General features: G+C 42.8%; 3 protein-coding genes across 3 annotated transcripts; all 3 read left to right on the forward strand.

The window, feature by feature from the left end:
* The first annotated feature begins 919 nt into the window (after positions 1-919).
* dhx16 (DEAH-box helicase 16) lies at positions 920-16,400 on the forward strand. Its single transcript, XM_011485769.3, has 21 exons — positions 920-1,215; positions 2,282-2,484; positions 3,029-3,258; positions 3,839-4,022; positions 4,097-4,153; positions 4,227-4,481; positions 4,557-4,790; positions 5,219-5,410; positions 5,578-5,688; positions 5,763-5,878; positions 6,003-6,213; positions 6,652-6,750; positions 7,909-8,061; positions 8,921-9,061; positions 9,818-9,980; positions 10,069-10,187; positions 10,766-10,833; positions 11,225-11,387; positions 11,471-11,632; positions 15,783-15,956; positions 16,044-16,400. The coding sequence occupies exons 2-21, from the start codon at positions 2,287-2,289 to the stop codon at positions 16,170-16,172; spliced, it is 3,159 nt and encodes a 1,052-aa protein (XP_011484071.1). The 5' UTR covers positions 920-1,215; positions 2,282-2,286; the 3' UTR covers positions 16,173-16,400.
* A 481-nt stretch (positions 16,401-16,881) lies between these two features.
* On the forward strand, positions 16,882-18,722 carry LOC101158797 (probable E3 ubiquitin-protein ligase RNF183). The gene is made up of 2 exons (XM_004078488.4): positions 16,882-17,125; positions 17,380-18,722. Exon 2 carries the CDS (start codon positions 17,425-17,427, stop codon positions 18,322-18,324), a length of 900 nt encoding a protein of 299 aa, XP_004078536.1. The 5' UTR covers positions 16,882-17,125; positions 17,380-17,424; the 3' UTR covers positions 18,325-18,722.
* Positions 18,723-21,110: 2,388 nt separating this feature from the next.
* On the forward strand, positions 21,111-22,191 carry LOC111948915. Its single transcript, XM_023963909.1, has 2 exons — positions 21,111-21,890; positions 21,967-22,191. The coding sequence occupies exons 1-2, from the start codon at positions 21,270-21,272 to the stop codon at positions 22,012-22,014; spliced, it is 669 nt and encodes a 222-aa protein (XP_023819677.1). The 5' UTR covers positions 21,111-21,269; the 3' UTR covers positions 22,015-22,191.
* Positions 22,192-23,591: the final 1,400 nt, after the last annotated feature.

The raw sequence follows: 23,591 nt of genomic DNA on the forward strand, positions 1-23,591 counted from the left end.
TTTTACTTTTTCACCTTCGTGTGGATGTTCTTCCAAAGGTGGTTGTATGGGATACAGAGGATAGTGGGAAATATGAAACATGTTGAGAAGATCATGTAATTTCCAGACTTCAGTTGGGACATTTCCTAAACCAACACCTTTTAAAGGAAGACATGCGAGTGGGAATTGTGAATTCTGTGGTGATGCCATTGACTGTATATAGAGAACTGTGATGTCACATACAGAAAGTGCCTGACTGCAAAACGGTGCATTTGATCAAGTAGGCAGAATTATCTGATAATGTAGGACAATTGGGTGACTATGCCAATCATTTTGTGTTACGGGTAGGAAAATCTCGCAAAGTAGTATATATCGTTAGAACACCAGCTCCAGCTAAATGAAGACAATTCAGTTGCCATTTTTCCACCATGATGGAGCCAGACAACAGCTATTGGTCCGAGTAGGTCTGAGTCAAAGTTTCTATGGCAACCACTGTCGCAATCTGGGGTAAGCGTGCTTGAAGTCCTTGGGATTAGCAAGAAGATGTTTTTAAAAAATGTATCAGAGTAAGAAGGGTTATTCTGACGAATAGAATAAATGAGTAATAGCTGTTTATTTCTCAATAGAGGTTTATAGGATTTTGGGTTCTTTGAGGTACTTCCTGTTTGATCCTGTTTTTTGTTGTTTTTTTTTTTTTTTTTTTTTTGGGGGGGGGGGGGGATCCAGTTCTCTTATACAGTCAATAGGTGGTGCCAAGACTATAGAATCTAGGTAGCACTAAAAGGCTGGAGAGTGTAGCTGAAGAGTTGTGGGGACATCCTGATCCACACTATGTTTACGTTCCAGACGGGCCGCTAATGCACCAAAAAGCTGTTTGCCAACCATCAATGCACCACAGAAGAAGAAAATGATGTACTACCAAGTGTGGCCACACGAGGGCAGTGTGTGCTGAGGTCCTCGGATACGCTGACAGTAATGTATTTCCGGGTCGTCATCTAACGTGCGGCGAACGAATTTGAACAAAAGTATTCAATTAAGTTGTTTACGCTCTGCGTGGTATGAGCGGTCTACACGGGTGGAAGAACAAATATTCAGATGGGCGCGCGTGCCCTCCAAGTGTCCACTGAGGAGCTCCGCGAGACATAAGCGAGGCGCATCGCTGTGGAATTAGCTAAGTCGGCTAACTAACTCTGTCTGTGGTCACAACAAACTACGTTTGAGGATTTTTTAAAAGCGGTAAGATATTATGATAATTAGCTTTTTGTGTATGCTTGCTTTTTGACAGCTGCAACATATTTAGGAATAACTTAACTCAGCGGGTGAAAAGTTAAATTATTCTGGTCACTAAGTGGAGAAAATAAAAATCTCCACACTTCTAAAAAAAAATTTCTGTCTATTTTTAAGGTTTTTCAAAGCAACTGACTGTTCTGCACTTAGTGCTCTAAACTTAAAAACCAACTCTGGTGAAAATCGTGTTAACATTTATAAAATTAAGCTTAAAAATAGCATTTCTGAACATTTCCATATTCAAATCGTTGTGAATCAGGAGCACACGAAAAAGATGCTGTATGTAAATAGATGTGACATAAGACCAACTACAGCCAGCCACAAGCGCCTTGCTCCGCTCCATTCTGATGCATCCTCATCTGAGCTCTGGCTGATCTCTCGCCATTTTTGTTGCACCCATAATATTAGGTCAGCGTCGTGAGGAGTTTTAAGCTAGCAGGAGAGGGTGTCAACTGGGATCTTTCAGTAATGGAGAGGGGAAGAGGGGCGGTATTGCTCCATGACAAAGGTCCCGCCCACAACTCGGAGTTGAACTTTTAATTATCTGTCCTAAAAAATGGCACAGTTTTTTTTTTTTTTACTTTAAAACAGCATAATCAGAATTAAAAGACCATTCGGAACGCTTTTACAAGAGATTAAAAGGTGATCAGAGTTTTTCTTTTAAGATAAAAGTTGTTTATTCATCATCGTAGGCTGAAATATTGATGAAGTCTTTTTAATAAATCTGTTCCTACTTTTTTCTTTTTTTCCCCTCATCTATTGATTTTTCCTTTATAATGCCACATTCTTTGTTATTTGTCAATTTTTAAGAACATTTGTTTGTTATTTCCCTTCTTACCTGATGTCAATAACCACCATCTTTTCTTTGTGAAATAAAACTCAATGGTCAAAATGAGCCAGTTGTTTTGTTTCTTCCTCCAATCACATTGTGATCTTCTGGAATGTAAATGTATTACCTCTGCAAAATCATTAAGTTTGTGCGTCTTTGTTGCTTTTTTAACGTCTCTCTGATCAGGCGCCATGGCCAGCCTGGAGCAGTGGGTCAACGACCGTCTCCATGACATCCTGGGGTTGAGTGACAGGTACGTGTCTCAGTTCATGATCGGCATCGCCCGGAAGTCTTCCAGCCCGGAGGACTTTGTGAGTCGCCTGGAGCAGACGGGAACCATTGATATCGACCAGACCGTGGCGAGTTTTGCAAAAGAGCTCTTTGACAAGGTAGTTTTATTAAACTGTTCTTGCATATAAACATTTTAGGCATGCTTCTTTACAGTTTACGTGTGTATTTTAAATTGGATTACTTCATGTGCTACGGAGTGATCCCTCGTTTATCATAAGAGTTATGTTCCAAACTTAACCTGCAATAGGTGAAAGTAGGATTACAGATGGTTTAAGGTTGTGAAACCTATCACTACACACTTTATACGCTTTTCTTAGACAGATGTGAACATTTTCAGACTTTTCTCTTCTGTTTAAACTCTCAAAGTTCAATTCTAGGGAAAAAAAAGTCCAGTTTTAAAGAATAAAAAACAAAGATGTGATCGCAATCAAAGTTTTATGTAGATTTGGGGAGCTGCACATATCTGTATGGGTGGCGTGGTACATAGGAGATTGACTGACAGCCAATGAGGACACAGAATACGACGCACTATAAAAAAATTGCCCTGCCAAACAGCGAGACTGTAAAAGATGAACCAGGGTCTAGTGAGAGACCGCTGTATTTGATACATTTTGGAGTGACAATCTGTTGGCTCTGTTGCAGATTCCTCACAAGCAGGTTGCTGAGAAACCGGCCCGTGCAATCGAACGACAAGCCCTGGAAATGCAGAGGAAGAACCAGACGTACACGCTGCTGGAGGACAGCGACAGTGGCGAGGACGCTGTGAAGGAGGAGCAAAAGGGCAAAAAGAACAAGGACAGAGGAGGCAAGAGGAAGCACATCAGACAGAAAAAATACAGCGAGTCATCGAGTGAGGATGAAGCTCCTAAAAGGTGATCTTTACTCCTCTGTGAAATTATTGAAAGCAGTTTTTTTCTGTATTAATCATTTAAAGTTCAATCAGCCAGAGGAATATCGACTAGCTTTTTTTTCAGACTTTAGGCTTGAAACCAAAACTCTCCTCACTGTTTTTGTGGAAAGAGGACAAATTAATTTATTATGAAGGACTTGCCAACCAAAAAAATAATCTGCATTACTCTTGAATGTTTCTGTTTTCTTTGAAAGAGAACTCTGCTGCTCTTCAAAACCGTTTTCTATCTTCATCTGTAGCAGCAGGCCAACAGCATTTAAAGTATTTAAAGTCTTATTTGAAACAAAATGAGCATCTTCCTTTATATTCTTCCTGATTGGCTCTTAATTTTGGTTGAATGCTGATTCTATCCTCAAAAAGACACAATGTTAAGCATTAAAATACAGGCTAGTCTTAACAAATTTGACGACTCCCATTAAAAAGTTCAGAAAATGTTCCTATTTTCACAATTTTGTTTGTTATTAAACCATAATCCTTCACAGTAAAAGTGAAAGACTAGTTTCTATAAAACGGCTCTTCTGAACTCTTCTGTCAAATTTCAGGGGCAAGTCCGGCTCAGATGACCAAAACTCTGGCAAGAAAGACGAAGAGGAGGAGGAGGAAGAGTGGGAGAAGGAGGAGCGCGAGCGACTGCAAGACATCGAGGAGAGAGATGCCTTTGCTGAGCGAGTCAGACAGAAGGACAAAGACAAAACCCGCAACATCACGGAGAGGACGGACAAAAAGGTGAAAGATGCTGTTTTCTGCAGAGGAGCTTCTTGCAGCAGTCTGACCTCATCTGCTGCTCTCTCTTCCTTCAGGCTTATGAAGAAGCTCAGAAGAGGCTGAAGATGGCTGAAGATGATAAGAACAACATGGTAGCGGCTCTAACCACTATGTTCAAGTTGGTTGATTTAAAGCGTGTGGCTAAATGTGCCCTTGTGCTTAAAGTTGCCAGAGTTGAGGAAAAAGTCTCGTCAGTCGTATTTAAAGAAGAGGGAAGCTGAGAAGCTGGAGGACCTGGAGGCGGAGATCAAAGACGAGGAGTACTTTTTTTCTTTGGACGAGCTTACTGAGAGGGAGCGGCGGGATCTGGAGCACAAGCGCATCCTCAGAGACCTGGCTCAAGACTACAAGAAGGCCGGAGCCAAGGAGCAGGAGGAGAGGAAGAACAGATACTACATGCCAGAGGAGAAGAGACGGAAGGTAAGCTTTGGAGCTGCAGAAGGTGAGGTCAGTTCCCCGGGCTTCAGCCTGAAACGATTTCTCAATGCTGAGCAGGATGTTCCTGAGCGGGACCTGGAGCTGGAGGAAATCCCGATGGAGCTGGGAGGGGAGCAGGGGCGCTGGGAGGAGGAGAGGCTGAAGACGGCCTCGCTCAGCTTTGGAGCCAAGAAGGAGCGGGAGCAGGGGATGAGGGAGGAGCAGGAGAGGTACCAGTTGATCCTGGAGGAAGAGGAGATGATCGAGTTTGTCACCACGGCCATCACCATGAAGGGGACCCGCAGTGAAAAGGTGAGCCCTCGTTTTCTGTTGAATCCTGCCAGGAGTTTATTCTCGGATCCCATATGAACAGAAGCAGCAGCTTCAAAAAAAAACATGACAGATGGATGAGAGCCCATCTGTAGATCCTTTCAGACAAATTCAGATGAGCGTCAGTCTTTTGGGTGTTTTAGGAATACAACAACCACTAGAGGGCAGAGTGTCAATCGTTCCCACCAGCTTTTCTGAATTCCAGAAGGATGGAGAAGTTTATAGAATAAGAATGTGGACTCCTTTCGTTTTTACCCCAAAGTCTCAAATATTCTGGAAAATTCTGTTGCATCTTAAAATGAGAGCCTGTACCTTTTTATATAGGAGGAAAAAATCTGGGTCCTCCCCCTGCAGGAATCCCCTCAGCTTCTCACTCGTCTGTCTTTTTATTGTGAATATGATTCACTCAGGATCAGGAGGCCCACGCTCTGTCCCAGGCGGAGCTGAAGAAGCAGTCCATGCAGGAGGTGCGCCGCAGCCTACCCATCTTCCCCTACAGAGAAGACCTGCTGGCTGCCATCAACGAGCACCAGGTGCTGGTCATCGAGGGGGAGACTGGTTCAGGGAAGACCACCCAGATCCCCCAGTACCTGATGGAGGAGGTGAGTCCCACAACAGCACCACATCCCGGGCCGTGTGAGGGACGAATGGTCTAAACACGATCACGGTTGAGAAACTCAGACATGTTCGTGACGCTTTAAATGTTTCTAAGAAGGTTTTCCCTCAAAGTGTTAAAGCCTCAGCAGCCTGATGGTGAAACTGTTTTCAGGGCTACACGAATGGAGGCATGAAGATCGGATGCACGCAGCCTCGTAGGGTGGCCGCCATGTCTGTGGCGGCCAGAGTGGCAGAGGAAATTGGCGTGAAGCTCGGGAACGAGGTGAGAACCATACCATACCGTGATGGGAGTATCTGTCTTCCTTTCGCTCCTGACTACTCCTGACTGTCCATCAGGTGGGCTACAGCATCCGCTTTGAGGACTGCACGTCAGAGAGGACCGTGCTCAAATACATGACGGACGGCATGCTGCTCCGCGAGTTTCTCACCGAGCCGGACCTGGCCAGCTACAGGTACCGCTGCATCCATGGCTCTGAACTCGTTTCCCCTAAAAGTCTTGTGGTTTGGGCTAAAGGAGAATAAAACCTCCCAGAGTCGTTCTTCACACTAATGTAGCAGCGCCTGTTCCCCCTGCAGCGTGATCCTCATCGATGAAGCCCACGAGCGAACGCTGCACACAGACATCCTGTTCGGGCTGATTAAAGACATCGCCAGATTCAGACCCGACCTGAAGGTTCTGGTGGCGAGCGCCACTCTGGACACGGAACGCTTTTCCAGCTTCTTCGACGACGCCCCGGTTTTCAGGATTCCCGGCAGGAGGTTCCCCGTGGATATTTTCTACACCAAAGTGAGGCAGACTGTTGTTTAATTCCGACTTCTTCCTTTTAAATGGGGAAAAATATAAGTGGAACACGATCTGGAGGGAAAGTCAGAGTTTGACATTAAAACAAGAAAAAAAGATGATTACTGAACATGAACTGATTCATGGTTGGAGGAGAACAAGGTTTGTGTTTAAAGAAATCCTTTTATTGATTTAAATAGATCTGCACCTACAAAATGCTGTGTTTGCTTTTAGCTTAGAAAGTTTAAATTCCTTTGAGTTCCTCTGTTCAGTTTAAACCTCTAGGTCATGAAAACATGCAGAGTTGAAGTTTGAACACTTTTGAAAAACAAATTGAAATAGAAATCGGGAATGTGAACGTAATTAATTTGCAAAGGTTTGTCAGATGTTTGCTCGCATGAACATCAGAGCCGTGTTGACGGTTGCTTGTGATGTTTGATGAAGGCTCCTGAGGCAGACTACCTGGACGCGTGTGTGGTGTCGGTGCTGCAGATCCACGTCACTCAGCCTCCAGGAGACATCCTGGTCTTCCTCACAGGACAGGTACCATTTATTTCAAACACAAATAAGCATAAAAAAACTCCACCATTTTTCTTTATCAACAGTTTTCCGCACATCGTTAAACTGAATAATTTTTACTGCCGAATTTTTGCTTCTTTTTTTTTTTTGTAGTGTGATTGTATGGAAACAAATTGCATTCAATAAAAAAAAAAGAAAAACTGGACTTTTTGTTCAAATTTTTCTGTGATTTAAAAAAATATGTATTTTTAAGAACTACACTAAAGCAGAGAGCCACAAACAGGCACTAACCTCATCTGCTCATGAAAACTATTAGATGACCTACAAATAAAAGTAGAAAAGCCTCAACGTGTCCTAGACGTGATCCGTTTTGTTGGTGTTCGTCACCAAGTCATCAGTCTGTTTTGTTCTTCCTACTGACTTTATCCACAAACATTGCAGAGCAAATCGTTGCGGAAGTATTAAATATTGACAAGTATGAACTGTTTGTGTATATATATATATATATATATATATATATATATATATATATATATATATATATATATATATATATATATATATATATATATATATGTGTGTGTATATATATATATATATATATATATATATATATATATGATCAAAGCGAAACGTCTTTCTTCCTCTGTGACTAAAGAACTGAAAATGGAAATGGAAGCAGAGGCGGTCTAGCAATCAGATGGGTGAGATGATGATGACGACGTAGAGCCACGACTTTCAGAGGGGGGGGGGGACAGCTGGCTGGGGAGAGCGGGGAAGGTATCGATCCGCCAACCCTCTGATTGTTGGACGACCTGCTCTACTGCCTGAGCTAAACTGCCGTCCAATAGCCAAGTTTGACTTTTTTTCACGTATTTCTTTCATGTTTTCTGAGCTGTCCCTTCATGAACAACTGCCATGCTTGCTTATGTTACGATTGTTAGGACTTTTAAAAGCTGGATGGGATTTATTTACACAAGTAAATAATTTTATTGTTAGTTTAGTAATTAGTAAATGGTTAAAATAGCTCAAAGACAAAGTTAAATCCTGTTTTCTTTTCTTCTCAGAAAACATCTAGAAAGTTTTATTTTCATGTAAGGTTGTTGTCACAGTAGATGCTGGAAGTGAACCTGCAGCTCCCTCTGGCTTCACGTTCGGTTTTTCTTCTGCTGTCTCCCGCAGGAGGAGATCGAAGCGTGCTGCGAGCTTCTGCAAGAGAGATGCAGGCGGCTCGGATCCAAGATCGCAGAGCTGCTCGTCCTCCCCATCTACGCCAACCTGCCGTCTGACATGCAGGCCAAGATCTTCACCCCGACTCCTCCTGGAGCCAGAAAGGTGGGACGTGCAGTTATAGACAATTCAGTAAAAACAGAAATAACCATTATAAAGAAACTCTCTATTATGATTTATGATTTTTGACAACATTTTCTTGTCTAAATTACCAGTAATAAGAAAGATTCTAATAGTTTCAAACTCTTTGTACTAATACTCTTCAATTAGTTTTTCCCCTCAAACCCTAGCTTTAGTTCTTAATTTTTGTTCTTTTTATTTACAAGAAATGCTTAAGTTTTGGAAAATCTTCATTTACTTCAAGTTTTACAGTGAACTTTTAAAATTTCATTCAGCAATAAAGAATAAATACTGTAGAATTATTTATTTTTCTGCTCCTTTTCTGTTTTTACACATTTTTAAAGAGATTTATGACCATTTCCAGCTGTTTATTAATGTTTCTCAACTACTTTAGTGCATAACTCTTTACTTCGTATTTTACTTAACTGTTTGACACTTTTTTTTTAAAAAAGTTTAGCTTTCTATTTTACTTTTATATGTAAAATAGGCTTCAGTTCTGCAGTTTTACAGTTTTTAGGCCAAATTAATTAAATCTGTTAAAATAAAAATGAATGTTTAGATCATTTGTTCCAAAACATAAGAATTTAAATAATTACTAATTAGTTCAATTGAAATAAAAATATTTTGTCTTTAATATTATTTTAATATTATTTTTCCCGAGTCTGTTTTACCTTCTTAACCTGATCCTGAAGTGTTCAATTTAGCATTTTGTGTTTCCACCTTAAAACGTTAAGTTTTTATCATCAATTGGCTTCAAACTGAGATTTCCATGATGTCATTTTGTCTTCAGTTCACCAACAACCTTCTCTTTTGTTTACATGCTGTTTCTTCTCGTCAATGAAAGGTGGTGGTGGCCACCAACATTGCAGAGACGTCCCTCACCATCGACGGCATCATCTACGTCATCGACCCCGGCTTCTGCAAGCAGAAGAGCTACAACGCCCGCACAGGCATGGAGTCGCTCATTGTGACGCCCTGCTCGCGGGTAATCTTCATATTGATCCCAAAAAATGTCTCGACTTTACCATGAAGTAAGAGTTTCAGACACACCGCCCCGTTAGCTTTAGTTTGGCTTTAAGCTTTGGAATCTCCCATCATTTTTACTTAGAATTGAACAGTTGGCCCGATTCCTTAAAAAATAAGAACAATTGTTATTGATTCAGGTAACAATTAAAAAACTTGTATAAAAGATGATGGAAATATAGAAGAAAACTTTATTGATCCTGTAAAGGGGAATTACCTTGTTACCATAGTTGTATTAAAAACAGCAGACAGATCAATAATAACACTAAAAATAAAACCTTTTTAACTTTAAAAAAGCGTCACGGTGACGTGTGGTTTACGAATGTCGTATGAAGAGGCAAAGCCATGCGGCAGCTCCACAGAATCGCTGCTGTTGCTGGGCCCTACACGAAGGACGGCTTTGTTTCAATCACAGGCGGGGGAGTTGATCGTTCTTTTAGTCACGAGATTACACCTTCAAGGAATTTCTAACATTTCTGTTAAAAACTAAGGATGTTGTTTTAAAACATTTTATTGTTTGAAACCCATTTTCTCTCCAGTTTTGACTTAACAGTAGGAAAACTACTGACTTTTATTTTGAAATGTAAAAAATGTAAACCTGTGTGCATTAACTCGTCCAGAATTCACCTACAGACCAAAAATGAAGCCAGTTCGTTCCTGCATGTGAGCGTTTGAGCTTTTGATTCCTGACGTCTGCATGTTTGTGGTTTGATGTCAGGCTTCAGCCAACCAGAGGGCAGGCCGTGCAGGCAGAGTGGCTGCTGGGAAATGTTTCCGGCTGTACACCGCCTGGGCCTTCAAACACGAGATGGAGGAAACAACCGTGCCTGAGATTCAGAGGACCAACCTGGGGAATGTAGTTCTCCTGCTGAAGAGTTTGGGTGAGGCGATCGGCACAGCGGGTTTCCTTCACAGCTGGTTGTTCCATATTTGGAGGTGAATTTTTTTTTTTTTTCGTTTTCCTTTTAGGCATCAATGATTTGATTCACTTTGACTTCATGGACCCGCCTCCTCACGAGACTCTGGTTTTGGCATTGGAGCAGCTCTACGCTCTGGGAGCCCTAAACCACCTGGGGGAGCTCACAAAGGTGCAAAGTTGAATAATGTGTTTGAAAGGGTCAATGGGGTTATTGCTTGAACGATTTAATACTTTTTAGGTCATTTCAGTCATTAAACTGTATTATCTTGCTTCAACTCAGAATTCTGAGTCAGATTTCTGACTTAATTTTCAGAATTCTGGGATTAAAGTCAGAATTCCTGTTGCTCTTTTTCTTCTTTCTCCATGGCCCTAATCCTCTTCCAAAGTAAATTGTATTTAGACACAAATCTTTTTTTTTGTATTACAATAAATTTGAAAATGTTGTGTTAACACTGTTGTGTTAAAGAACCCAAGAACAATTTTCTTTTGGAGTCTTAAAGCTTTTAACAACAACTTTTGTTTATTCATATTGGGTAGTAAGAAATTAACAGCTGCCAAGAAATAAAAACATCATAAAACACAGAAAAATGGAAATAAATAAAATGAATAGAAAAGAAAACATATGCCAAACTTGACTCAGTGGATTTTCAGAGGTTAAAAAAGGTCGACCTATTGTTTGATTCTAATCCTTGCTGTTAGATGGATGAATTTAGTCGATCTTTTGACTTTTGCATTTCTTGTTTCCAGCTGGGTAGAAGGATGGCAGAGTTACCAGTGGATCCAATGCTGAGCAAGATGATCCTGGCCTCTGAACAGTGAGTGTGTGCTTAAAGAAAACCTTTAGTCTTAATACATCCATTAATCTGGTCTTCAAGATTTCATTTTTACAGTTTCTAAGTGCAGCTAGGTCTTTTTCTTTTACATGGTTTCAAAATAAATCCCACTGTTGCACTTTTTTTGGTCTCTTAAGGTGAAAATGTACTTCCTGTGGTTTGTTTCAGGTGGATTAGATATTATGTAGCCACTAAATGACATTGAAAGAAATGGTATAACAAAACTGAATTCAGTTTTTCATTCCTCAGTATTTTTATCTCCACTGTTTTTTTTTCTGAAACTTTCAATAAGCCACTTATTATTAATAGAAGCTGGAATTCACCTCGTCTGACATTAAGCGTCAAAGAGCTGTTTGTTCGTCACCTCTTCCAGGTACAAGTGTTCAGAGGAGGTGCTGACCATAGCGGCCATGCTCTCTGTCAACAACTCCATCTTCTATCGGCCCAAAGACAAAGTGGTGCACGCCGACAACGCCAGGATGAACTTCGTGGTTCCGGGAGGAGATCACCTGGTGCTCCTCAACGTCTACACGCAGGTGACAGGGACAGAAATCCAGTTTTCCGTCTGTGAAACCATGCAGGAGACACGAGGAGTAACTGTTCCATCTGTGCTCTTCAGTGGGTGGAGAGTGGATTCTCCACTCAGTGGTGCTACGAGAACTTCATCCAGTTCCGCTCCATGAGGAGAGCCCGGGATGTCAGGGACCAGCTGGAGGGGCTGATGGAGCGCATCGAGGTGGAGGTGGTCAGCTGTCAGGGAGAAAATGTGCCGATTCGAAAGGTTGGTGCTTCTCAGCCCCCCCATAAACCCAACACCCCCGTCCTGCTGCTGTCCGTCTTAAATCACCTAGCTGTTAAAAACCCCACAGAGCAAAACAGCTGATCTTCATCTTTGACGTATGTCACGGTAATGTCAAAACCTCCTAGAGATGTTAAAGTCCCACTCAAGCTATATTTTCTTTCTAATGCAAAATCGTTCCCTAAGCAGTGATGAAAGTCTTCCGGGAATTCCCGGAAATCCGGGTTTTTGAGCAAACCGAACGTACTTTCCGGGAAATAAAGACCTGATCTCTAGGGACAAATCGCTTTCCGGATTAGAAAATGGTCTGAAATCAGATAATTTTAGCTTTATTTTCTATATTTCTCCGCAGATCGCTTCCTCTATGGTCGTGGCCATTTCTCGTCTTCCCGGCCTAATTGACCAATGACGGGACGTTTTAGTTGCTTTCGGATGCGTCGACGGGTCTGATTGGCTCTGTCTGCACCACGTGGTCAGCGTGACTTGCTTCCCTAGAGACCAAAACTGGCGGTCCACGCTAAACTTTCACAAACACACCTGAAGAGTTTGCGATCAAATTTGTGTTAAAATATTGGCAGGCATCGTCATTATTGAGCGTGGTCACGACCTCAGTTGTGAGAAGACGATAAAAAACAAATTGAAGTGGTCTTGGCTGGAAAAAAAAAAAGATTTTTAAGGTAGTGTAGGTCAAATACTTTTTTGTGTAAAATAATCTCAAAACCACATTTTGAAATAATTTCAATTTTAGTTTTGAGTTTCAGTTTTTATTTTGAATACATTTCTCTATCTAATTTATTTGTATTTCCTAATTACCATGATTTAGTTCAGTATAGTTGACATTAATTATAAGTATTTGATGGTTTGGACCCGCACTCCCTTAAAAAATAATGTTTACAATGTTTAGTTTAGTTTGTATGTTTGTTTTGATATTTCCCAGATTACTTAGTATTGGTGTTAAAGAATTGATGTATTATGTTATAGAATTATAGTTTAAAGCAGATCCCATATTTTGATGTAATTATAGTTTGAGAAAACAGTGCAAGTGGATGTTGTACATCAGTCACTTCTAAAGCAGAAATAATGTATAAATAACTGAGGTATTTTCATAGAATATCATAGTTACTGGTGTTCTTTTTGCCATTTGGGGCTTTGATGTTACTATATTTTAGCAATTGTATGTTTTGCAGCTTTAAGGAAAAGCGTAGATTTTTAATTTGAATGACAAATCATGATGCTCCAATTAGTCTTAGTTTCTTGATAAAGAAGTGAATAACTAGCTGCCAGAATGCACCAGAATGCATCTAAGACCACGTATTTTTCCAAAATTTCGCTCTGTGCCCGCCATATCGCTCAAAAAAAAGTTCAGGGATTTTTTCCTTGCCTGACTTTCATCACTGCTAATGGTCTTTTAATTTAATTTGCAGTTTTTTGCCAAACTCCAAAAGCATGTGTCGTTTTTTTTTTTAACGATATATTTTCTGCAGCGCGGCAGGAGTTCATTAGAAATCCGCCTCTGTCCTGTGGCGGGACCGTGTACACAGAAGTTAGCTGTAGAGTTAGCCTCGGCTAATTTCCCATCACCCCTTTGGTTACACGCCCTCCTGCTAGCTTACAGCTCCTCGCTAACATTAACGTAGCAAAATACGGTGAGTTATATCTGAGCTATCCAGCCCTGCAGCTTCGAGCCAGACGGCAGCTCAGACGAGCAAAACAAAGTCATTAATGGATCTAATTGCCTGCAAGAGGATGCATCCGAATTGGAGCAGAGAAGGGAGACTTTGGCCCCCCCAAAGCAGTGGTTGCCTCACAAACATGAGCTTTTGGAAACTGGGTTTTTGTCTGCTTCTGATCCATCGAAATTCTCAGAGACACAGTTTTTTAATCTTAAATTCTTTTATACATATGTCCTCCATCGTGAAAAAATGCTATAAGAACATGTTAAAAACACAGTTTTCATTGGAGTGGGTATTTTTAAACTCCTCTCCCAAAAGACATTACATTTCCACTCCTCATTTCTGTGTTTTCTTACTTTCTTACTTCTTTCAGTACCTGACCTCCACACTAAAATACTCGCCATACTTTTACCTGTTTATTGGTAGCAAGTTTGGGGTTTGAATTTAAACAAATTCTGGTTTCACAAACAATTTTGTTCTGAAAGGCTCCACCTGTTTCGTAATAAATTTAGCTCAGACTTAGACGAAGAAAAAAAAGCATTTATCAGATGTGACGTTCACACACAGCCCTGACACAAAGAGGCCTCCTGTTTCGCCATGAATACATTTAGAAATGCAAAACCATCCGTCATTGAAAAAGTCTTATTCACACTTTTAAATCAAATTCTTCCTGTTTTGCTTGTGCAGCAAAAAATACAGCACAGAGGCAGCACATTCTAAATCAAGCCAAGAATTGAATTAGATACAGGAATTTAAAAGTTTTTACTAAAAAAAATAAGAGGAAACGGAGTCTGGGGTTTTTTTTTTTTTTTTTTAACCATTTAAATATCTGCAAAACAGAGGCAAATGAGAGCAGGAAAAGCTTTACAAATTTCTCCCGACATGTGATTGTAGTTTATGTTTGAAGTGTTTACTACTCCAGGTTTTCACATCAAAGCTGAAATACCAAGAACTTCATTCACCAGAGGTCAACAAAGAATTCACAGAAGGCCTCTAACAAGGAAAAAAAATGTCTTCGCTGTTGAACAAAAGTTAAACGAATCACTTGTTTAAAGACCTCCTGTTCTTTGAATGTCCCCTTTGGGTCACTTTTTTTTATGAACTTGGTGGGTTCCTGCTAAATCTGGAATCAGACGATGATGTCAGAGGTTTTTTTTTAATAATCATCTGTCAGAAACGGTTGCCTCCTATCTTTACAGCACCTCAGGAACGCACCCTTAAAGTAGTTCGGATAAGGTCAGGGCGTTTCTCAACCCACCCCTTCTAATCACAAACCTCTGTTCCTCAAACAAAAATATTTGCTCAGCTTCTCTTCTGGTGGGCTTTACGGAGAACTCAGCCTTTCGTTCCGTGAAGTCCACAGTCAGAAAATGTTATAAAAACTGCCACAATGACCAAGAAAACTGATTCATCCCTAAAAATCACACATTTTCATGACTGGTAAGGAGCAGTGAGACGCATACATGTCTTATTTTATTTCTGCCCTTATATCACACCTCAAAGAAGGATTGGCCTTTATTGCCTGCTGCCACACACCAACACATTACATATACCTCCAACTTCTTCTTGACACATTTTTTTTTCCCAGTATTAGTACAACATTTCAGAATTTCCTGCTGAGCGTTCCAAACTTTTACCCCGACAAAAGAAAAACATGTCTGCTTTAATAGCAGTACGAGCAACTTGAAATTTAAAATCATACTTCCTCCTGTGATTTTCATCTAAGGAAAATGAAACTTTTTGACATTTGGTGAATTTGCAAAACTAAACGTCATTGAAGCCTCCCTTCGAGACCATTTAGTCGCAGAAAAAGAAACTTACAAAATTAAGGATTACGGGCAGCGCTCAAAGTTTTTTGCCCCATTTTATAATCATTACGTCAATATTACATATTTGGATGTTTCAGTAAACAGTTATTCCAATACGCTATTATTATTATTTGTCTTTCAGTTTATTTTGTTTCTCAAAAATGAAAGGAAGCCCTCCTTTACATTGCCAGCATTCTTCGTCAGATCTTATCAAAAAAAAAAAAGTCAAGAGGTTTTTCTATCCTGATTACCATTTAGATTCACTGATCTGAAACGGGAAAGCCCAGTTTCCAGTACTTTTTTTCCTCAATCCATGGTTGTTTGAGCCCTGACGCATACCTGAAACCCAGGCGTTTGTGGAGGTAAACGGAACGCCGTCCGGTGTCTGACTGAGCCGGCTGGACAGACCGGTTCTGTGTGTTGACTCCGACTGAAAGCTGATCAGGTGCTTCACTTCCACCTCCATCCCACTCTGATAACCTCTGCACTCGTCTCCTCAGAAGAAAAATCGGAACTTTTTGAGTGTTGATTTTCATCTTTTTTGGTCCATAAGCCATAAGACACCCCCCCACCCCAAACACACACATGCACATACACACCAAATCCTTGTTGTCATGCTGAGTCTCATAAGGGTTTGTGCCTCTCTCTCAGGCAGTGACAGCCGGGTACTTCTACCACACAGCCCGGCTCAGCAAAGGCGGCTACAAGACGGTGAAGCACCAGCAGACGGTCTACACCCACCCCAACAGCTCCCTGTTTGAGGAGCAGCCCCGTTGGCTCATCTACCACGAGCTGGTCTTCACCACCAAGGAGTTCATGAGACAGGTCTGCTGCCGCCGCCGCCGCCGTGAGCGTGTGTTTGAAGTGTAAACGGGTCGGGGCCTTCCCCACTGATCGCGCTGCCGTTCACAGGTGATCGAGATCGAGAGCGCCTGGCTGCTGGAGGTGGCTCCCCACTACTACAAGAGCAAAGAGCTGGAGGACAGCAGCAACAAGAAGATGCCCCGCAAGCAGGGCAAAGCCAAGGAGGAGCTGGGCTGAAAGATGACGGGAAATTCCAAAGGAACTGCATTTGCTCACATCTGCACAGTTTATCTGGTCAGAGCAACGAAGGAGTCATCACTGATGAACTGGTTTAATCATAAACAGGAAGAGAACAAAGAAAAAGTGCAGAGTCATGGGGTGGATTCTTGGGGCCGCAGGACGCCGCTCTGGCCTTTAACACCACTCTTTAGCTTCATTTTTCCTTGTAATAAATCTTTGCCATCACCTGCTGTTCTCATGTGTCTTTAAGCAGGAAGTCTGGGTTTCTTTTATTTTCCTTTGGTTGCTGATTAACACCCCGGAGCTGCTCTTCTTGAATGTATTTGTTTTTTAGTGCGGTTAATTTTCAACAGTAAGTTACGCAAACTGAGCGGCATGTTTCGGTTATTTCATTTGGTATATCAAAGAAGAGCAGCTTTGAAAAATATGTAAACATTACAATTGCTGTGTGAAACTCTGGTGACAAACCAAGAAATCAGGTTGATTCCTGTTCTTGCTCTGTCAGGTAGAGCCGAGGAGGCATGGCAACTCAGGAGGGACATGAAGTGGAATTTTCCCGACTCAAAGTATGCAGTGAAGGTTAGAGCCTCACGTTAACATGGGTTATATCAGTCCAACTCTGATGTCCAGCTCACAGAGGGAGGGAGGGAGGGAGGGAGGGAGAGTGACAGTGGCAGATTCTGGCAGCTGGTTGAACTGGTCTGACAAGGGTGGAAAGAAAGAAAAAAGGCGGGCGGGAGGCGGCATGGAGAGCTGACAGAAGGCAGTGCCGCGTCTGGAATTAGGAAGTGAGATAAAAGAAGAAAGACGAGGCAGACGGGGAGAGAGGAGCTCGTTCCACGTCTGCCTCGTCTTTGTGGGGAGGACAACAGCAACTGCACAAATTCCCAACTGGATTTCATGCCGGATCATCTCTGAGGACCACAGCTGGGGTTTATCCAGCTCAGCAGGTCAGTGGTTTCACTTAATGTAAAGAGAAAACTAGCCAGCCCTCAATTTATACGAACTTTAGACATTTTGCAGATATCTGCTTTTAAAATGTCCCATTGGAGCTTTGCGTTTAAAACAGTGTGGCTCAGCAGGTAAAGGCTTACTCTCCCAAACAAGAGCAGACTGAATCTGTTCCTTCAGTTTGCTGAAGCCTCACCGTTCCAGTTTCATACCATTCTTGCATGGACTAATCCAAAATGTGCTCTTTCCACAGCTGGAGTTGGTCAAACTGTAGCTGCCTCCACCTCTAGCCCCCACCATGAATGAGGGCAGAGAGGCAGGCGGACCTCCGGGGGGAAACGACCCTCCGCTGGCTCCCAATGTCAAGCCCAAGCCCAACCAGAATGTAAAGAACACCAAAGAGGAACACAGGAGTAAGAAAAAGACGGTAAAAGTGAAGAGATCGAGGAGTACGGACTCCCAGAGGGGGGAGAGAGGGAGGAGGAGGGAGCGGGAAAGGGAGAGGGGGTCGCGTGGAAGAAGTGAAGACACCCAGAGACGAGAGAGGAGGAGGAAGCCCCCAGAGAATGATGTGGAGGACACCGAGTGCAGCATCTGCTTCTGTTCCTACGATAATATCTTCAAAACCCCCAAGGTGCTGGCTTGTGGCCACACCTTCTGCCTGGAGTGCCTCGCTCGCATCAACGTGACCTCCGCCGAGCTCAAGAACCTGCCCTGTCCCGTGTGCCGGGAAGTGACCGAGCTGCGGCACGGCCGGGACTTGCCCCGCCTGGACAACAACCAGGAGATCATCCAGAAGCTGCCCTCGCAGATGCAGAGGGCGCGCTCTATCCGTTTCCAGCGCAGCAAGGGAAAGCTGATGCTGAAGCACCCCTCCTCCAGCAAGCCCAAGGCCCTCTCCATCCCCACCAAGAATCCCAAACCCCCCACCACCAGCAACGGGCTGAGTGAGGCGGAGCAAGGAGCGGCGCCATCCGGGGTGCTGAACGTGGGCAGACCCCCCAACAGGACGGCGGTTCGCCTGCGCAGGGTGTTCCGCTCAGACCAGTGCTTCTACGCCGTGGTGGCCGTCATCATCACCATCACAGTGGTGATCGTGCTGGTGATCATCCTGGCCTTTATTTTGTCCTCCAATACCGCCCGTGGCCCACCCCCGACACCGGGGAACCAGTCCATCTCACATGAAGACCACCCTTAAAACAGCGGCTGAAACCAGGGTCCCCACACAGAAGAGGAGCAATGAAGGAACGCTGTTAGAAACTCAACGACTCAGTGTGACGGGAAAATATGAAAACAAGGTGCAATCTGAAGAAATGAAGGAAAACGAGGACAGCAGCATTTTTGTGGATGAACAAACAGGAAAAGACTGTTTTTATTCCAGCATCACTGAAAAGGACAACTGAAGATTAACAAGCTCAAAGTGCACATAACTCAGGGACAAAACGTTTGAGGATCACATCAGATGGATCCAAACTCAGGGTTTCCTTCTAAATGTTTATATCTTATACTTCTTCTCCATATATGTTTGTAAATAACTAAGTATTATAGTGTATATCCCATCAAATTTACCAAATAAAGCCATTTTTATGACAAAAATCCAGGATTTGGTCCCTAACCATTTGGATTTCAAAGTCAAACTTCTCTTGGGTTTAAATAAATTCAGAATTGCTTCTTGATGACTTAACGGAGGTAAGTGACGAATGTTAACCTTGAGTCACATGTGGCTCAGGCTGACGAGCCTGTTCCACTGTTAGCTCTGATGCAGGCCGGGTGATCCGTGTCAACAACAGCCTGCGGGAATGTCAGCCTCATAACCCAAGATCAGAGTTCTCTGAGCCGCCTTACATTCACCCAAAATGAAAACGTGAGTCGAGCTAACCTTCCAACTCCCATGGAAGCTGGAAAAAACAGACGGTACTAGCTTTAGGTGAGGGTTTTACCTAAAAGACTTTCAACCGTTTTTTTTTCCTGCTTTGATCCACTTATTTTTGTCCCTGCTGTGATTTTGCCTTTCATTGTTGATCTACAAAACCTTTAGAACGAAACAACACGACCAATTCACCTCCATCTATTTAACTATTTGAATTACACATTGTCATTTTTGTTTCTTTTTAACATTTTTTAACAAAGGCAGAATCTTTGAAATCCAATGTGTGATTGGAGCAACAAATATTTTGTGGCATTAGTGTGTCTTTTTTTTAGCTGCAAGTTGACGTGTTTTGACTTCACTGTTTTCTGATGCTCTTCCAACAAAGATATTTCATCAGTTGAACGTTTGTGAATCGATTTTCTGATAGTTTCTTACAACGTGGACGTTGGCTGTCTTTACAAGTCCTTGAGACTATCCTTAAATTTAGTGTCGACCTCTTTAAACTCAGAGAAAAGCCTCTTAGGAAACTCAAACACAGTTCTTTTGGTTCTCAGACTTGGTCATCTTTCCTACAATTTCAAAGTCTTTGTTCAGGATGATGGTGTGATTTCTGCTGGTATCTCTGGGATTTAAAGCCTGACATTTGTAGAAATACATTTAAATTAGAATAATTGGTCTTTGAACAGCAGCTTGTGGTTAATGCTGTCTTTGTATTCGTTTTTGAGAAAAAACATGAAAATCAGCTCATTTAACTAGGAAAAGTCATGTAAAAGCTGAGGGTTAACCTTGTTCATCGAGTGGATTTATCAGAGGCGGACTGAGTGTTTGGGGGGCCCAAGGCGGACAATAACATGGGGTCCCTTTGAAGAGGTTTGATCTTTTTTTTTTTTTTTATCCTTACCTAAAGTGTAAAATGTCCATTGAACAACTTCTTCACTAGTCCAACTTTGGACAGCATTAATGTCAGGAATCCAAATGTTTTGATAAGCATCTAAAAAGTGAAATCACTTTCATTTTTTCCAAGAAAAATTATGAATTTATTGAATGTGCTGATTTGATACCCAGTCACTTTCTAGTTAGATAAAATAAGGGTCTTCTGTCTTTCGTTTGTCAGGTTTTTATAAAGACGACTCTGATTGTTAGTGTGGTTTTTTTCTCATGATGGAGGACGTATATAAAGACATTCCTTTATTCAAACTGTTGTGAATCCGGAGCAGACAAAAATATGCTATTTGAAAAAAACTTGTAGATGTGACATAGTACCTACATCAGTCACAAGCTCCCTGCTCTGCTCCTTTCCGATGCATCCACCTGCAGACGACTAGATCCATGTACGTCTTTATTTTCCTCATCCACCTGGACCAAAACTGTACGTCTGGAAAGCTCCAATATTGCTCGCCATTTTTGTTGCACTGTAATGCTTGGAGTAGCCTAGTGGGAGAATGTGTAACAATGGATGATGGGAAACGAGGACGGGGCTTACTCTGCACCAACGATCCCGTTCGCAACTTGCCGTAGATGTGATTTTCTAATGAACTACTGCCGCTCTGGAGAAACTATGTTCTAAAAAATTGCATAATCATTATTAAAAGACCACTGGGAACGCTTTGACATCAAAAGATAATTTGGAGTGGAACTTGAAATAATAATGGGCATGGAAATTATTGTAGACATTTATATTGAGTGTTCAGCAAGAGATAACCAGTGTTGGGGGGGGGGGGGGGGTCCAGGCGTTCAGAACTTGTCTAGTGGCAAAGTCCACCCCTGAATTTCTCCACTTTTTCCAAGAACTTCTTCACACAGAGAAGGCTGCTGAAAGAAGAGCAGTTGGATGAAAGCATGTGAGAGGTTGGACCATGAGGGATGTTGGAGGTGTGGAAACTAGTCCCAGATTTAATCCAGGTCTCTGAAAGCTGACATGGATCAATTTGAACGGTAAAGGGATTTTTTTTTTAAGTTTGTGTGTAGTGGTGGGGGTCAAAACATCAAAAGTGAGGGGTATACTGCGGTTAAACGATGGATGGGTGTTCATTTTTGTAATGACTGTGTGTGACTCTCACTCTTAGGTGTTGCAGCTTCTTGCACCATCTTTTCAGGACACACCCTCCACCCCCCTCCCCCCCTTCTGTGATGACAGAAGCAGGGGGTGGTGGACCCCCGCCGCCCTGCGCTCGTCCTGTCCCAACAGAAGTCAACTTGTGCAGGCCTCATTATGTGACTCCTTGTGAAGCAGGACCCCTCCCGAAGAACGAGAACCGTGAACCCCCGTCGCCATGGCCTCCACTCCGTCCGCCTCGGCCCTGTCCGCGGTGCTCCGCTGTCGGGGGAAGATCTGGACCAGGAATCCGTCGGCCAAGCGGCCTGCCCCGGCGGCGTACGGCCTCGGACTAGCCGGCGCTGCGCTGCGCGAGCCCTCGGCCGAGCGCGGCGGTTCGATCTCCGCGGCCGCGCGCGGCGGTTCGAGCTCCGCGGCCGCGCGGAGGCTGCTCCCGCCGGGGGAGCGGGGAGGGCTGCTGTCTGTGGCGTGCAGATGGGTCACGCGGGATACTTTTACGCAAGATTCCGAGAAAATGAATAAGTTACTCTCGCCAAAACTTTCTTCAGGGAGCGCGCGCGCTGCTGCCCCTCGTGGGCAACAACATTCTCACGTGCGTAAAACGACTTCTCACCTGCCTGGAAGAGAAAGGTGCTCAAAACTAACCAGCGTGTTACCGCTCGAGCTGGTGACCTACGTCCCACGCAGGGTCCTGAAGGTCACCGTGACGTCACCGTGGAGCATGGGCTCAACTTCGCCTGGCTGGAAGAAACTGCGGAGCGCGTGTGTGACTCTGACAGCCCTGCTGGTTTCCAGACTTTCGGGTTTGTGCGCGTGGAGCCGCGCTCATCACCCGCAGGTGAGAATAATTCTGCAAGTAAATCTTTGTTTCAGGCGGCTGACCTGAACTCACCTGTTTGTCTTCTTCCATCCAGGTGGAAGGACAAACTCAGCCTCCAGCCCCCCAAGACAGACCCGACTGAGCCCCGCCGTCGACATTTGACTATTATTAGACTCTTCATTTTACAACACCTGTGCTGGTGCTGCAGCCACCCGATGCATTTGAGCTTTTCTTCTTCTTTTTAAGGTTAAACGGAATGCCCCCCACCCCCACCCCATTCCAAACCAAGTAAAACATCAAACAAGGTTTAATTCCAAAACTGTGGGTCTCTTTTGTTTCATTCTGCACTTAAATCAATCATTCTTGCTGGCTCATAGTCGCAGTGATGTTTGGAATAGTACATCATCTGGTTTTCCAGTTTCATGCACCATTTATCAAATCTGCTCCGAACATGAGAGCCAACCGCAAAACTGAATCTGTTCTGTTGCAGACCCACTCCAATGAAAATCCGACTTTGTAACATGTTCTTGTTGCATTTTGTAACGGTATAGGACATATATAAGGACGTCCTTCTCCCTGTGAAGTGTTTTACAAAGTGCTGGACAGGAAATCCTCTTTCAAGAGCTAGATCCCTTCCTCCAGCTCCTCTAGGGGGACCCAGAGACCTTCCCAGACCAGCTGAGGGATGTAGTCTCCCCAGCTAGTCTTGGGGGTCTCAGCCCAGTGGGACATGCCTGGAACACTTCCCCAGAGAGGCATCTGTGCTATATTTCTCTAACTGCCACTTAAATGAGGTGGAGGGGTTTTAGGGCTCATGTGATCCCAGGAGCTACGACAGGAATGTCTGAACTTTTTCAAAAGTGGGACAGATTTAGTGGGGTGAAAATGTGTGAGGGCCAATTCAGCCTGCTTTCTTTGGACTCTGATACCATTAAATGCAAATAAACTATTTAGGGATTTATTTACCATATTTATTGTACAAATGGGTACTTTTTATTTCTTCACATAGAGAAGAGTAAATCGATGAATACATTTTTACCAAAAATATTGTGAAATTCTGACTTGAAAAACTGGAAGTAAAATAAACAAAAAGTCTGTCTAGAATTGTTTTTTGTAAATGTTAATAGCTCATATGAAATGTTACATAATGCTCATGGTCAACTTCTAAGTTTAAAGCATGTGGGCAGGAAAGTAACACAAAAAGATCTCCTATTTTGATCTCAGAAACAAATAAGTTTGTCTTGTTTGGGCCATAAGGTCAAGTAACCACAGATAGCTGCTGCATTTACAACGGCTTATAAGATAATTTAGTCAAGAAAGATATGATATTGTAGCTCTCATAAAGTTCTGGAGGCTGGCATATTATTGATTTCATGATAGGAGCCTGGAAACAAGTAGAAATTTGAATGTGGGCCACATTTGGCCTGGATGAGCCAGGTGTCTGGCGCCTGTGAGCTCGTGAGGAACGTTTTAATCAGTACTTTAACACACAACAAGTGGACACATTGATTTAAGTATAGTTATTGACACAAGTAGGGAGAGTTTGACAACATGCCAGATAAGTTGGCTCTCTCCTGAGTCAGCTAGGCTTTGTTGAAAAATGATCTTTTGGTCTTTCTTAAATCAGTTTCTTAAGAGACCTTTTTGTTTTTAGTCTTTTTTTCTGCTTAACCATCTTAATTTTAGGGAAACTGTATTTAATGAAAGACCTTCTCTGCG

Source organism: Oryzias latipes, chromosome 16, assembly GCF_002234675.1.
Source record: "Oryzias latipes chromosome 16, ASM223467v1".
In the NCBI taxonomy this organism is placed as follows: domain Eukaryota; kingdom Metazoa; phylum Chordata; class Actinopteri; order Beloniformes; family Adrianichthyidae; genus Oryzias; species Oryzias latipes.

Excerpts from the sequence above, each read along its gene's own strand:
- LOC101158797 (XM_004078488.4), top strand. The coding sequence starts at position 17,425 with ATGAATGAGGGCAGAGAGGCAGGCGGACCTCCGGGGGGAAACGACCCT.
- dhx16 (XM_011485769.3), top strand. The coding sequence starts at position 2,287 with ATGGCCAGCCTGGAGCAGTGGGTCAACGACCGTCTCCATGACATCCTG. Across the intron at positions 3,259-3,838 it reads GAGGATGAAGCTCCTAAAAG|GGGCAAGTCCGGCTCAGATG; the intron begins GTGATCTTTACT and ends GTCAAATTTCAG. Across the intron at positions 6,214-6,651 it reads TGGATATTTTCTACACCAAA|GCTCCTGAGGCAGACTACCT; the intron begins GTGAGGCAGACT and ends TGTTTGATGAAG.
- LOC111948915 (XM_023963909.1), top strand. The coding sequence starts at position 21,270 with ATGGCCTCCACTCCGTCCGCCTCGGCCCTGTCCGCGGTGCTCCGCTGT. Across the intron at positions 21,891-21,966 it reads GCCGCGCTCATCACCCGCAG|GTGGAAGGACAAACTCAGCC; the intron begins GTGAGAATAATT and ends TCTTCCATCCAG.